At 41.1% G+C, this 16266-nt stretch overlaps 1 protein-coding gene across 1 annotated transcript in view; it reads right to left on the reverse strand.

Annotated features, from left to right (window-relative positions):
* Window positions 1–3294: 3294 nt before the first annotated feature.
* TGFB2 (transforming growth factor beta 2) overlaps window positions 3295–16266 on the reverse strand; it is a 60690-nt gene continuing 47718 nt past the window's right edge. The window contains exons 3-7 of the mRNA XM_042051664.1: window positions 11529–11661; window positions 11300–11410; window positions 9377–9551; window positions 8664–8817; window positions 3295–6829 (exon numbers count right to left, since the gene is read on the reverse strand). Of these exons, the coding sequence (XP_041907598.1) occupies window positions 6671–6829; window positions 8664–8817; window positions 9377–9551; window positions 11300–11410; window positions 11529–11661 (732 nt within the window). The 3' untranslated portion in view covers window positions 3295–6670. The remainder of the gene's footprint in view (window positions 6830–8663; window positions 8818–9376; window positions 9552–11299; window positions 11411–11528; window positions 11662–16266) is intronic.

The following is a 16266-nucleotide window of genomic DNA, read 5'->3' on the forward strand; positions in this document are numbered from 1 at the left end:
CCCAAATGTTCACAAATTGATCCAGACCACCTCTTTGAGAACAGGTTACACACTGCAGAGGAATGCATAACTTGCCCATGAACTGCTGCATATTTTGTCTTGTATTTACATTTTTCCAAAGGGGAAAAAAAAAAAAAAGACCTTTTTTTCCAGATAAAGATATTTTCTGCTTTTGATGGATGAAATTAGTCTGCATATCCTTGGAGACTGCCAACAAGTTTACACTAGGAACTGGAATGAAGCCATCAATTCATTTCATGTGGGTTCCATCAGATGGCAAAAAACCATCACACAGTCCCATCATGTTGGTCCTTAAATCCCTGAAGAATGAGGTGACCCATAACACTCTGGGCTCTCTGGGAAACACCTTGATGCACAGGGACATTCTGACTGTTTCTGACTCGTTCTTATGAGTGGCAATTATATTTATGTGCCTTTGTGCTCGGGAGAAAAAACAGAAGACTTGGCTGTGAGAATTGCATCTGGCATGCTCAGAGCAGCTCAGGTGCAAGAACTTTGGACATATTAAACTCAAAGCCTTACAAGCCCCAGCAACAGCTTGGGTGATTAAGGTTTGGTTACAAACCAGTTGCAGAGATTGAACCTAACTGAATTTCATAAATTGGTTCAGGTTTGAACACTACTTCAGAGTCCCAACCACTTGATTTTTGACTTTAGTAAAATGTGTACTCTCATGTTAACATTTTGGTTGCATCCATCTCTAATTAGCTGGATCAAATGGTATGTGAGAGCTCATGGTGCACTTCACTGAACACAAAGAGACTCTGGTCCCCATTTGCCATTTTTGTCTTCCTTGTTCCCTTTCTTGTAGCAAATATTTCTGGAATGAGTTTGTGAATCATTAAATCAGGACCTGCCTATAGTATGCAAATATATGTGCAAATATATAGTATGCCTATAGTATGTGCAAACAAGTGCTGAGACCCAAAGATCAATGATCACTGACCCTTCCTCCTGCCATCATCTTGGTTTGGCACTAAAACACACCATTTATAGGAAATATTTGTTTCTTGGACCACCATATGGTTGGAGAAAGGTTTATACCCCAGGGGTTGTGTATTAGATTCCAGCAAGTTACTTCATTAAATGAGCATATCAAATTTGATTGGAAGTTCTCATCAGCTTTCTGTTCCATTTAATTTTATTTTTATACAGATGAAGAAATTACTGTTACACCCATACCCACTGACAAGCCAACTACATTACTTCACATCTACTTTATAACCACATATAATTACATAACCTCTTGGTTTATTTTCTTCCAGAACTCATGGCTCCTCATAGAATCTGTTCTGTCTGAACTAAGAGGCAGATTTTGGCCTAAAAAATGGTTTTCAAGACATTTACATGGTTTGGGTTTTTTCCTATATTGAATATTCCACATTTATTAACCACAGTTTGATTCAAGCAGAGCAAGGGCTTCACTGATACAGTCTGGAGAGGCTGTGTTAACAAAAGGAAGACAAGACCAGCATCAAAATACTCCACATAAATCTCATTATCATGGGAGATCTTCCATCTTTTCAGCCCCATGCTATAAAATGTCTTTTAGCACACTGTGTTCCCTCCACTTTGTTCCTCTTTAGTTACAGACACCATGACCACTTTCTCATCTAGAATGTCCAATCAGCATTCCCCCTCAAACCCTCCTGTTCTTCAGTGATTTCATGAATACAGCAGACAGGGCTGCAAAGTATTCTCACCTCAAGGCAGTGTGAGGGCTTCTTTGGGTAAGAAGGAGGCTGGCAGATTACATTCATGTCAAAGAACATAGCTGGGTAGCTAAAAATAGATAGAATAAAAATTGGCATCTGGAAAATTTTGAAGGGCCATAGTTTTAAGCCTGTATAAGCTCACTGAAATCAATTAAGGCTGGAGCATAACTGTGGTGAAATCGCCCCTAAGACTGTTTTTAATGCTCATCCCAACTTACATTCTTAAACATATTGACAGACCACAGAGTCCATTTGTTATTATTTATCAAAATAACCCTAAACAATCTGGCATAAACATGCTCTTTCATTCATGCCAAGAAATGCTATGCACTCCTTAGATGCCAGAGAAGGCACCAGGAAGAGCAGTCCCCAGTCTCCTCATCAGTCCCTGGTGTGGAAGCATTTTCATATATAATTTTATCAACTTTAAAAGGAATGATTCAATCTTGTAGTCCTTTCTCCCATCAGTTTTATTTATTTAAGAGCCTAATAAAGAAAAGCTGCAATTCCAAGCTCCTTAATTCTTATTTGCTTAGATAATGCAATTGCATATTGCAGAGTGCATAGAAATAGACAACAAACTAGGGAATCCTATTTTCTGTCAAAAAAACCATTTCCATGTGCCACATGGCTGCTCCTGGTAAACTGATACAACTGAGGCAGTTGAGCACCAGTGCTTCTTGAGCTCCTTTAGCCCATGACAAAAACAGTGGTTGTGTTGGACCACAACTGTTTGTAGATACATGGGGGTGGGCAGGGGTCTATGAGGTCTCCAGCCCAACCTCCTGCTCAGAGCAGGCACAGTCGGAGGAGCAGGCAGCAACCTTGCCCAGTTTCAAGCATCTCCAAGGATAGAGATGTCATGGCCTCTCTGGACAACCCACTCCATGGCTTGGCCACCTCTACTGCAAAAATATTTTCCTTTTATGAAGCCAGAATTTGCCATGTTCCAACTTGTGTTCATTGCCTCTCACCCATCTCATCTCATTGCGGGCTGCTTTGTACCACACACAGACCCAACAGTCTCACTGTGCTCTCCTGGGATGCGGTGGTGTGGGATCACAGTGTACAGGCATCAGAAAACACATCACACAGAACACCTTCTCACCTCCCACAGCACTACAGAAATGAGGAAGAAACTAATTTGAGATCCTCGACCAGAGAGGAAAGCCCCAAAAACTGGTGCCAGCAGTAACCAGCCTGACAGGATGGTTCTAGTGAAGGACAGAGCTCCTGTCCGGGGCAGTCCCTGTCCTGCACACACAGGGGACAGCGCTGCTGCCCAGAGCAGGTAACCAGAAGCTCCTTCTTGTCTACAGACCAAGACATCCATTACAGTGGCTGAGGAGAGAGCAATTCCCACAGCAGATGTGATCCACCCTCACCCTGGATGGATGTTCTTCACCTCAGCCTGTGCTGGACCACATCAAGGTCACACATGCCAAAATCCCACAGCAAATCAGGCTTCACAGGAATTAAACTGCAAAGACTTTAACATTCCAGAGCTGAGGAATTGCTTGTGCCAGAACAACGCTGTCATATGAAAGCAACACCAGCATATAATTGAAATAATTTATTTACCACTAGAGCACCACAAAAACAGACATACAATGTGTTAAAATACAGAGTAATCAATCACCAAAGTACAACACAGCTGTCCTTTAAGTTCTTTTTTTTTCTCCTTTAAACCATGCCAACCATACAGTTGTATTAATGCTAAACACATAAGAAGTGCTGTCCTACCCCACCCAGCTAAGTGCTGTGATTCCCCCTCAGCCCCAGTCAGCCCCTTGGGTCTGATCTTTCAAGATGCTGAACATTTCCCATCAGTTCTCAGGTACTTTGCTCAGACAGTGGCAATCACCTCGCCAAAGTAAGGCCCTGTAGCACAAAGCACTTGACCTGTTGCAGACCCATCTAAAGATCATTTGAGGAGTTCTTACATCAGACCTGAGCGGTGCTTAGGACTCACTTTACCCCACTCTGTAGAGGGGAATTTCACCCATGAGTTCTGCATATTGTAGGATCTGGCCTAACACCCTTGGTAGTTGAAGGGAAATACATGCCTAATGAACAAGAAAAAAAAAATTGTAGGAGCGCTATAATAGAGAATTTAAAATATTATCAGTGCATTTTGAGGAACACTAGAAGTTTACAAAAAAAAATCAATCTTGGGGCATGACTTACAGAAGTAGTGTTTTATGCTTAGAGAAAAACTCCAAATCCAAGTCCAAATTTTCAGCTGCATCCAGGGCACAGTGAGTATAGTTGGACAACTATGCTATCTCCTATTCCACTTTTTCAAAACTGGTTTTGAGCTGCATTCCTATATCAGAGAACTGCAAAAACATTTTTAAGTTTTGTAAAATGTGCTCACCCTTGTCTTCTCTCCCATCCAACAAAAATACAGCTCTCATACTGAGCCTGATAAAACTAATTTCGCTGTCATTATACAGCAAAATCCAGAGTATGTATTACCCTGAGGAGTTTCGCTGAGTTCAGTGCATCTTCTCACTGGAGTTAAGTCTGGCTCAAGCAAGTGTTAGCAGGACAGATTTTTCACCTGGTCCCCTCAGCTCACTAAATACATCAGAAGTCTAACATACCTCCTCCTCTGAGCTGAGCCAGTGGGTGGGATTAGATCATCTCTAGGGCTATGCTCCCATCTAGGCAGTAAGCACAGGCTCCACAGAAGCCCTGAGAAGCTGCAGGTGCGAGCCTCCACGGCACCTCAGTTTTGCGTCAGCGTTCTGCTGAAGCCAAAGAAACTGCACTTCTTAAAACTGGAGCTGACAACACCAAGCTCAGGAGTGTTCTCCCAACACCGCTCAGGACAATGGCAGAAAATGTCCTTCTCATCCAAGCAGAATGCTTGTATTGCAGGTTTCCAGCTTTGCTCTGCAGAAGCATCCATCATGTGAAAAGAAATGATTGTTGCTTCTTCATGATTTTTTTTTTTTTAATTTAGGTTGGGGCTTTTTTTTAAATGAAGTATGTGATGTGATTTTTTTCTTTTTACTCCCTCTATAATATGAAAACGTATAACAACAGCAACAAAACTTTAGGACCCCCATGTTCCTTGTTTTTTTAAAAGAAGCTTTAACACGAACTCAATTGAGAAAAGAATTGGTAAACTTGCAAAAACTCAAGGGTCTGATCCTGCCAATCCTTACACACACCCCAACAGCCTAAAGGGGCCTGCTGAGCCACTGCAGAAGTCAAAGGCAAACCTCTGTGAGCTGCAGCAGGAGCAGCCCCACAGAGGAGCTGCAGGACCGGGTTCCCGCGTGCCAGGCCGACACATCCGAGTGCGCTCCGATCCCGCTCCTGCCCCGTGCAGGGCATGGCGCGGCAGACGCTCCCTACAGCCTCCTGCACAGTGGTGAATGTCATTCTCTTCAAGGGTTTGCCTTGCCTCAGCCAGGCTGGGACACCTCTTCACTCAACACCTTGCTCCCTGCCCATCTGTTTGAATGTCTACAGCCGAAAAGAAAATCGGAAGGCCCAGAAATCCGAACCACATCGCGATCCAAGTGTTATAAATGGGGACAACTGGAGAAGGAGGGGATGGGGGGGGGGGGGGGAGAGATTGCTTTAATCCATCCCTTTTTATAAAACAGAAAAACAAATGGAGTCAGGTAGCTTATGTCATAATGATGAACAATATACAAAGCACATGTATAGCAATTATTATAAAACATGTATTTGTAGTGCAAGTCAAAATATAGGGACTCTACTCATACTGGCCAGCTAGAGGGAAACACATGATTCTGAGTGATCAAAAAGAGCCCCAAATTCAAATTCAAAGTCATGAGAGCTGACAGTATTACAGAGTACAAAAATATGGTGAAAATTTACACATTACACATAAAGTACGTAATTTTTTAATAGTTTACAAATAGAGATCTACAGATATGTTTCCAATTAAGCTGGCTTCTACTACCCACCTATTGTAATGCTCTAGGTATGGTTACATATACCAAAAGAACAAAAAAATCCCATAGCATAGCTATACAGCAACATATTAAGGTCTGAAGATTAGACCAGTACATGTTAAATATTTCACTGGTTTACTAAACTGAAATTTTAAATCATTTACAGTAAAAAAAAAAATCTTATAGACTTGTCTTTGAGACTGAAACAGAGTGTCCTTTATTAGTAAATTATTCAGTATTTAAAACAAGGGTTTGAGACCTTACAAGAAGTCTCTCTAGGCAGCTGGCATGAAAAATAAGGTATTTTAAAGGCAGAGTTTGTCAATAATGTAATAACTGATTTCTATTTTAATCGAACTAAACTAACCATTACTTTTCTGATTCTTTTGAGCTTGTGTTCCTTTAGGCTTTATATGTATTTCTGGCAGCTTATTTGGTCTCCACTTTGTCCACATTGGCTTTCGTTTTCGTTTTTCCAATGGCGATACAGAAATGTTCATTTGATAGTTTTTACACACAAATAAATAACGCACTGTTAACTCTACAGCTAAGAGGAATGGGTAGGATGCTTATTGCGTAACAATACAGAGAGATCAAGTAAGGCATGGGACACATACAGCAACTCCACTTCATGGGATTTTCCTGTTTTTTTCCTTTCACATAGTAACACTAACAAATTTCTTCCAGTGTTTATTTTTTAAAAGGTTTCTTTTTTCTTTAACTTTGCTTCTTGTCTATCTCACACTATGTGTAGGTGAAATGTAGGAAAAAGCCTTCAATGTTTTGCTTCAGATGCCAGTTTAAAAAGAAAAAACAAAACAAACTTTCAAACAGTTCAGACTAGTACCGCTTTTTTTTTCTTCTTTTTTTTTTCTTTTAACACTGATGAACCTGGGTTTTTATTTTTCTTTCTTTCCTTCCCGCTCTCTCTTTCTTTTTTTCCTTGGTTATTTTTGTTTTTTTTAATAAGCACACGTCATGCTGTTTCAGGGATATCCTCTAGCTGCACTTGCAAGACTTTACAATCATGTTGGACAGCTGTTCGATTTTGGGTGTTTTTCCAATGTAATAGAGGATGGTGAGGGGTTCCAAATCCTGGGACACACAGCATGGAGAGGCAGAAGCTTCTGGATTTATGGTGTTATACAAGCTGAGTACCTAGGAGGAGAAACAAAAATAGACAGATTAAAGCAGCTACCTCTAACAAACAAACTGCTTTCTGCACCACTTCCTCCCACAGCACCTGAGAGAATGCCCATTGAAAGCAGTATGAAGATTCCTGGATTTTAGGGGTTTTTTATGCTTTTCCTCTTCAGTCTGGCATTCACAATATGCCTGAATTTCCTAAGGTTTTGTCTATACAGTCTTAAACCTCAAAGCTGGTACATACCTGGAATCTGCCTCTAAACTGTTGCCATTTGAATCAACAGGCACATTTTATTTATGAATACAGAGCAAATGGAAAGCTTTTTATCTGTTTCTTCAGGTTGTCATTTCCTGTTTACAGGATTTTGGATTTACAAGGGACCAAAGAGAAAAGGGACCTCTTCAGAATAGGCACTCCCCTTCTTTTACCCTCTGGCTATGTTAATTAAGTCCATTAATGCCACCCTGCAAGCACCAGGACTCAAGGTGCAGGTACTCCTGGTGAGAACCAGCTGCAGAGAAGTTATCACCAATGTCACCTTGGATTCCTATGCATGGTTCTCTGCAAGGGAAGTATGTAGGGTTAGCCACTGATGATGCATAGGTGCTCCTGCGGATGCCATTAATGCCTTAGCCAAACACCAAGTGACCTTTTCCTAGAACTTCCACACAACATTTGCAGCTTAGAGAGACAGAAGATCTGTTCAGGACAGCAACACTAACTACTTTATTAGGCAACTTCTGGCTCCTTGGGCATTTATCCAAACCACATATTTGTGACCATGACAGTTACTCTTCCTCTTTCCTTTAAAAACAAGTGCTGTTCCAAAACGCGTACACTGTTACTCCACACCAGCACAGAAACATACTCACCTTATTTATACCTCTGCCTGCTGACATTGCTAACAGTACAATGCCACAGCCAGTGACAGCTACAAAGGGGTCTGTAAGCTCAGGAAGAACATGGTATCATGGTTTCACCAACCAAAAGGAACTCAAGCTGTCCCTTGGACACAGAAGAGTATTCCCTGCTGGCTGACATTGATCTGGTATTTTAAGGGAGGCTTGAAAAAGGGGAGACATCATTCTTAATATGGACCTGAGGGTGAAATTCTTACTTTATGACAACTATGATGCAAATGTCTGTCTCTTGCATTTACTGTCTAGACATCCTTATTGATAGTTGAGAGGAAATTAGTACTTCACAGCAGAATACTACTCATCCTAAGGCAGTTGGCTAAAATACCACATCTAATCCCTAAAATAAGAAGTCCCATCTCAGACAACTATGACTTGGTTCTTCAACGTCCCAGACACAAAGTCCCTCCTTCACATATAAATTTTCAAAGTGTAAGAAAGAATATATCTTTTGAAGTAAAAAAAGGACATCTATCAGTATATTTCCATGAAGTTCAGCATGGCAGGTGCTAACCTTGAAATGGCAGGTCATAAAAGTAGGTGATGACCAGGTGGTACCACACAGCCCTTTTGTTACTCTGAAAGTGCCTCCCTCAGTGCCTTTGCTGACCAAACTCATTGTGCCATCTTCCACTCATGCTCTACAATGAAAGCCTTTTCCAGGCCACTTCCAAAAGCTACATGCTCACAAAAAGAATTCAATCCAACCATGTGTTCATATCAATGAATACACAAAAAAAAGGGAAATCTCTGGGGTCAGTACATTTCTCCTGCTTCAATACTAGCTTGAGGCCATGTGTGACTTCCTCTATAGGCCCACATTTCATCCTTAAGAGTCTGAGACTGACTTTGGGCATTGGTGCTGATATCAGTCCCAGAAACATAGCTCAACCTGCAGTTGCTGAAAATGAGTGAATCCATTACTTACTCTGCTGTGCTGAGTATCTGAGCTCCATAAATAGGGACAGGCTCCTGCACAGAAATTAGCATGGTATCCTTTAGGTTCATGAATCCATTTCCAGCCAAGATCCCTCTTGAAGTCAATATAAAGTGGACGCAGACAGCAATTATCCTGCACATTCCTGGGAAACAAAATACAAACACATCGGTCATAACAAAGACAACATAGGGAATAAAGATAATCCAGTTGCTTGCTCCCTGAATGATCCTTTACAGGCAGGCAAGTCTGAGTCACAAAAGTTCTCAACTAAATCCAATAAATTGTAGCTTGTGCTGTAACTGAAACTGGATGCTTAGACATGGCAGGACTTGCTCATACAAAGCTAACGGCTTCCCTGGAGGATTAGTCAAGTGTTTTTCTCCAGGTCCTACAGAGGAGACTCTGAGTAGGTGAGCAAAGTGAAGGTGTTAATTTGGCTCTAACTATGGGGCTAATGCATCTGGGAATCATCCCAGATGGAACTGAGCTTCTGCTGTCGAAGGTCACAGCAATCTGTCCCTGTCTCTGTGGGATTGGAGACCACCAGGCAGAGACCTGCTGCACACAGACCCCCTGGGTCTGAGAATGAGGGTCTGTGTTCTGTATAAATGCCAACTGTAAAGAAACATGATAAACAACTGCATGACACCTCTCAGGCTGGCAGGACTGTGTAAGAGTATTGGATGTGGAGGCATAGTTACCTAAAACAATAGGCAGCATCTAGAGCACGCTTCTTCCGCCGACTGGGCTGTTGCGACTCAAGTCTGTAGGAGGGTAACAACATTAGCAGAAGATGTGGGGTCTTCCCACTGTATTTTTTCCTATTGGACTTTAAAGCTTTCACATCACCACTGGAATATGTGTAGTCATCAATACCTTCAAAAAATACATTTTGGTGATAAACATTGTGTTGCTTTTTCTTCACAAATTAAATAAACCATCTCTTAAAAAAAATCTCTCAGAAACTGGGCCATGATGGTGTCAGCTGGGCATGTTTACTGGGGAAGTGGGGGCAAATTTCAACCCAACATGCCTAAGACATTCACAGTTCTCATGTTATCTATTCTATCAGCCCTCCCACATTCACAGCTGTTTAATGGCATTTCAGCACATTCACTAGAAACGTTTAAATTAGTAACAGAAAGGTAATTTCAGTCACTGCATCTGCACTGCTTAGTTTCCAATGCCCTAAGCAGTGATTCTTTTGCTGCTTCAGTTACAGCAGTTTTCCCAACTTTTAACAGCTACCTACCGTTTAAAACCTCTTAACACACTTAAAGCTGCTCTGGATACTTCATCTTCATCTCCCACTCTTATTTCTATCCCATTAGTTTTCTCCATCACAGTCACTCTTTTCTAACACTTGTAAATTCTCTGTCTTTCATTGCCAGTTTATTTAAATCTCCTAATTTTCCCCAGAAAACCAGCTATTCTAGCCTCTTCCTTTAGATGGGCATGGCAAAGACACTGATCAAAGTATTTCTTCTTGAAATGTCAATCCATGGCCTCACATTTTGTATTCTCTTTGAACACTAACTGCCTTACTAGCTTCTTATCTTGGCAATAGCACAGGCAAGAGACTCAAGACACTGGCCTTTTATAGGAGTTGTGTTATGCCTTTTGTTAGGACCCTTTAGAAAATCACCCTCCCCAACCTGATACAACTATCTAAACAGTAAAAGATACACTATTCTTTTTTTAACATATGCAATTACAGTGATCAAACATCATACTAACAGTTTTTTTTAAATGCACACAATGGCTTTAATCATATGTACAGTACATATATTTACTTACAGGAAAAAATTCCAAAGCAGTGAAACAATGGTTAGAAAAATTTAATGCTTGACAAGGAATATAGCCAAATACTCGAACCACAAGTGAACCAAATCATGATACACTTCAATAAATGAGAACTTCATTAACAGAATTTAGGTTAAAATTGTATATAATACATATAATAATATAGTTATAGATTCATATGTACTGGTGGATGGTAACTATAGTACAGTCAATTAAATATAATTTCCCTTTGTAAAACTGGAAGTTTAATGACTTAAAAACACAAGAGAACTTATATGTCCTTGATATATTTACTCCATATCACCTTGCCTGATGTCCATAAAGAACACATACATCCATAACCCTCACTACACAGTTTTTTATTTTTTAATGCCCACTCATTCCAATCTTTCCTAATAAGTCTGACTCATTACAGTACTATGATGGAGAACAAAGGGTTTATTTTGAAACTACTGAGCTATTGTCTCACTACTATCCAGTAGTGGACGGCAAACTGTGCAACAGTCTTCACTAAATCCAAAATTGTGTGTATATCCTGTGTGCATGCTGCAAACTGTAACAGAGACTCTTAAAGAATCGAAGCTGCATGCGTGGAATGAGACAGCTTATTCATGACATCTGATTATAGAATTGTTCAGGTGATATAGTTCTACCCTTTGTGTCTCTAGTACCATTTCCTACCAGCTGAGAATCATGATTCTCAAATGAGCAAGTTTTCATCAGCTGAACGCCTTTTAGGAGGCAGAAACAGATTTTGTTTCCTTCCTCAATTAGTGGGTGCCACAACGTTTTTAAAAGTTGGGGGTTTTTTCTATCATTACCTGCAAATCTTGCTTCAAGCTCCTCACTTTTATTTGGGATGATATAATTATTGGAAGGCACGAAGGTACAGCACGGACAATGTAAGCTTATCTTAAATCCAAGATTCCTGTCTGCAAAACATAAAAGTGAGTGGAGTTGGTTTTTACATGTGGAATGACTCCGAAATACTCCTGAGTTAATGGAGGAGCAGGTGGGGCAGGAGGGAAGGCAAAGAGCACTTTTTGTCACCTCTGTGATGGAGCCACTCGTGTACAGCCTCAGTGACATCAAAAGACAACCATTCTCCTTCAGCTCTTGTTTTAACTACTTTGCTGTCAATATAGCGCTGTCCTGGTGACGATAATTCTTTAGATTTTAAAACCTGCAAGAAACAACAAATAAGATTGCCTACAGGTTAATATTTACCTGGTTGCTTTTAAAATGGACCACTAACATTACAAAATAGCACAAAAAACTATTACAGCTGAAACCTCTGTGCAGCAGATGAACATTCATGCACATTTTCAGAAAGAATCTTCTTAAGGTGTGTAAGGAGAAGAACCATATACAAACACCCTAATGAAATCAGCTTGCGCTCCGAGTCAAAACACACCGTCACATATAGAAATATTTCTCATGAGAGAAACCACACAAAAAGAACTGCCCTGAAAACTTATCCTGTAATACAAGGGGTCAAGACATCACAGTAATCATCAGAAGCAGCTATTTGACCTTCTTCAGTAATACTTACACTGGCTAAAGCATAAGATGCCAAAGTCCAGGCTGTACAGTGTAGTCTGTACACCGAAGATACCACACTGCTCCCCTATAACTAACCTGTATGGTATTGCCTTATTCCCGCTTCCAGCCTTCCCTCTCACTACAGGTACTAATCACACATTAAACTGATGGCCACACACAGATTTGTACAACAGGTGAGGCTGCTTCCATCCAGACTTTGATGCCAGCTGTATTTGTATTTGTGTTGAACGCTTCAGCAAAGCTTCTACTGACCAAGCAATAAAAAATACCTGTAGAAAAGAAACCCAGGCCCTGCATGACTAGAATTTCAAGTGCCCACAGTCTTCCTCCCAGGCAAACAATTCAGTGAGTGCCTTCCCACATACAAGCATAGCCTGCTATTATTTAGCCTAACTCTAGGACAAAAAAAAATTGGGACTTTTGGCTGTTAACAGGTGTCTGGTTTTCTGGTTATTACTCTGCTGATAGTTTTGTGATGCAGGGATCTGGAATGCCATGCAACATTAAGTCAACTCCAACCAAGATACCACGCAATAACATCACTTTGTAACTTTTGGCATGCCAGCTGTGCAACTTCATATATTGTTTCGGGTTTTTCCTTTCTTTAAGCATCCAAGTCCATCTCCAAATGAGTAACTGACAACACCTCATTGTTTCCTCCTATTTTCTCAGCCCAGAACAACCTGACATCTAGCAAGCACTGCTGTAATAAAATCATGAAAACGCATAATACATGTAAAGAAAAATATTTCAAAAGAGGTGTGAAACTATGTCATCATGATAAAATCAGGCTTTTTGTAATTAAACAGGCTTGGAAAGCTCAGATTCTGTCCAGCATGTGGAGTCAGCATGTAGATTCTCCCTATTTATTGCAAGGCAATTCTGGATCTCTCAAACGCCAACACCGTGTCTCCTACAGTAACATTTGTCTTATGAAAAGAACAGCAACACGACAAGCTCCTTGTCTTCTTTCTGATCAACACATTTAGCAAAAAGCTGTGAGAAGATGTTGGTTCAAGTCCAGAAGATTACTAAGGGCCCCTAGTAGGCGATGCTGAGTTCCCCAGCAGAAACTAAGGGCACTCAAACAGTGAACATTGGGACTCCTTTTTATGAGGTAACCTTCAAACAAAGTGTCTGAACAACTGTTTACAGAGAGTCTGGCAGCAGCAAGGGGACTACCATTGCTCAGAAGTGCCAGAGGGATGAGAGAATCAGTAATCAATGCTGGGAAAGTCCCAGAGAAGTACAAATATAACTTTGCCTTCCCTTTGGTCTTTATCAGGTCAAGTGTTTCTGAGGATGTAATGCAGCTGTCATTCTGCAAAGATGTGTTGGGGCTGGGGGGGGGGGGATGTGTGAGGCAAATGGGACACAAGAACTTGGCTCATTTGTCTTCCTTTCTGCACAGTCATATCTTTCCAAAGACTCCAGAAACTGCATACCTCAGTTTTGGCAGTGATGTAAGGACTAAAAGTAAGTGATGTGCCAAAAGCAATCTCCTGATGTTAACTATAATTGGTCTTAGACATATTCTGAATTCACAGCAGTGCCTTGGTATCAAAAATAACATGTATTTATCCCAGTCTTTACCCCATTTGCTACCAAAAGACACAGTCAAGGGCTGGCAGCATGTACCTGGAATGAAAGGCATTTGTAAAAGTACCAGAAATCATCACTGCACATATCCAACGATACAAGGAAAATCCATCCTCACTGTTGAGCTGAACGACAAGCAAAGTGTTGGCAGGTTTCAGAACTGTATGGCACTATGGGACAGGATGGATGCTGTGGATTGAAAGAGCTGGATATCATCCATCCTGTGGTACCTACAATATCTGAAAGTAAAGTTTCTCTCCATGTTGTTTATGCAGCATGTTCAGGAAGAAAATTATGAATAATGAGGTAAAAAGTCACAAACTAAGTATGAGATAATTTCCACAATTGACATCATGGGTTAAACAGGCACTGGCAGTTCTTAAGCAAAAGGCTGTTAAGTGAGATGAACGTCACATTTAGTGAAATTAACTTCAATCTCCTTCTCTTGGGTTAAGTATCTTTATAGTGTGAGGGTGATGAATGATCTCAACAACCTGAGTACTTGTAAGCAAGAATGATCTTCTAGCCTCACCATTTCCATCTTCCCTGCTTTTTCTCTTACATTGTTGCAAGTGTGGAAAGCTAATGGAAGAGAAAATCTTAGGCTGGATCCTCAGAGTCCATTTTCTTCCACAAAATAATCTGATTTTTTTTCCTACACTGCATTCTATTTCCATCCACACTGAAGCAATTGCGCTCTATACAGTGGTAAACAAAGCGGCCTTTTTGTAGGAATCTCTCAGAAATTTTTACAGCTACAATATATTCTTCAAATGAGTCTTCCAGAAATTACTACATGAAATAAGCATTTTAGGTTCTCTCTGCCATTTCCCCCCTTTGGTTCGCTTCTTTTTACTTTGCCCTACATTTCTGGTTTTAACCTTTCCCATCAGCAACAAACCTTTTACTTCCAATACACCCTCAAGCCTGTATCCTCAATGCAAAGCTTCTCTTTCAGTGTTTCCAATCCTTTCTTCCTACTAGATCAACTAATTTAGTTTCAAAAAAGAATAAAAGCCTTTTCTGTGCCTTGCAGCTTTTGTGCTTGAGCTTGTCTACTTCTTCCAACCACACTGATTGGTCTTAGAAGAGATACTACCTTCACCTATAAACATTGCCTTGCCTTACCTATAAACACCACCTCACCTTCATGCTTGGCCCATCACAACCACATCAAACACTGCTATCAGAACTGCTGCTGCACAGCTTGTACCTGCAGGAGCTAAAAGAAAGCCTTTGTGCACAAGTTTTCAGTGCACTAAAAATATTAACAGAAGGCAAGGGGGGGAAAAGAAAATCCAGAGAAGAGAAAGTCAACTGAGTTAAACTTCCCCTTTAATCCTTTCTTATTTCCTTCTGGCAGCTTACCCAAACACTCCCTCATAAAGAGGTAGAAGGAGTTTGGTCTGACTACAGGCCATGACGTGGAAGGCTAGGGTTTTCTGGTGGGGGAATCCTGTGCATCACCCACTGCATGCAGAGACACACATCCCGTCATTTGCATGAGCAGGAGACAGAGTTTCCACACAGGCAGCCCCACCTCCCTCACTGAGGAGCGACACATCCCAACACCTGCACGCACAAGCAGCTGCTGATGCACGACAGCTGCGCTCGTGCGGGTGTGAGCATGCACACCTTCACATGTGCCCCAGAGAGAGCTCAAAGCCAACAAACCCAGGTTCTGGATGTGGGGATGCCTGCCCAGGGATAGCTGCTTACTTGGTCTTGCTTCCCTCAGAGTGATAATGTAGCGCTGCTGTTTCAGTAAGTGATTACACAGGGAACAAATGCATATGACCACATGCCATCGGGATGAGCTGAACAGGGAGAAGTGTTACCAAAAGGTGATCCACCAAACTTCTAGACCAGTATGCAGAGTCATTTTCATTCAGTAGCAATGCTCTAAATTCTAAGAACAATTTCAGGGTTTTTCTACCCCATTTTTGTACCTGATTCCTCCCTTCCACAGGAAAACAAACAACCAAAAATCTTGTTAATCTTCCCTCGACCAAGTGTCTCGCACACTGCCTTCTACCTACCATTTTCTATGCCTACTCCTAACCTACCCCTCATATACCTTTTTTCAATTCTGAGGCTTCTTGAAAACACCTGGGGAAAAAAAGTATCTTACAAATACCCATGAAGGGTCTCTAGATATCACATACATGCAGTTACTGCCAGCAGATCAAGGTGAAACAAACACATGAACAAATGAATAATGCAGTTAATTGCAGGAAATGGCTCATGAAGAAGCCAGATGCAAACAAAGCATTGCTCTTGTTTGTACAGCTCCATATGTTTAGGAAGCCCAGCTGGGGATCTTGGTGATGACAGCACTCACATGCCACCCTCATCAGGCCTGCCAGATTTCTGGTATTTTACAAATCCTGTTGAAATCTACTCTTTGTTCTGCTCAGTCTTCTGGGGGAGAACCTCTGCTTGGCCGGCAGGGACTTGTCTCTGCTCCTCTTCATCCATTAGAGGAGGCTGACCCATGATGTTATCTTGAAAGCATATCCCAAATCACCATGACCAGGGCATTCAGCAGTGAAAAATTTTAGTTTTGTCACAAACTGGTTTCAGAAGAATGAGGAGTTTCCAGAAAATACTGATTTCTAAATTACTT

This window comes from Corvus kubaryi, unplaced genomic scaffold (genome assembly GCF_017639235.1).
Source record: "Corvus kubaryi isolate FWS band 111438036 unplaced genomic scaffold, C.kubaryi_AGA036_p1.0 76, whole genome shotgun sequence".
In the NCBI taxonomy this organism is placed as follows: Eukaryota; Metazoa; Chordata; class Aves; order Passeriformes; family Corvidae; genus Corvus; species Corvus kubaryi.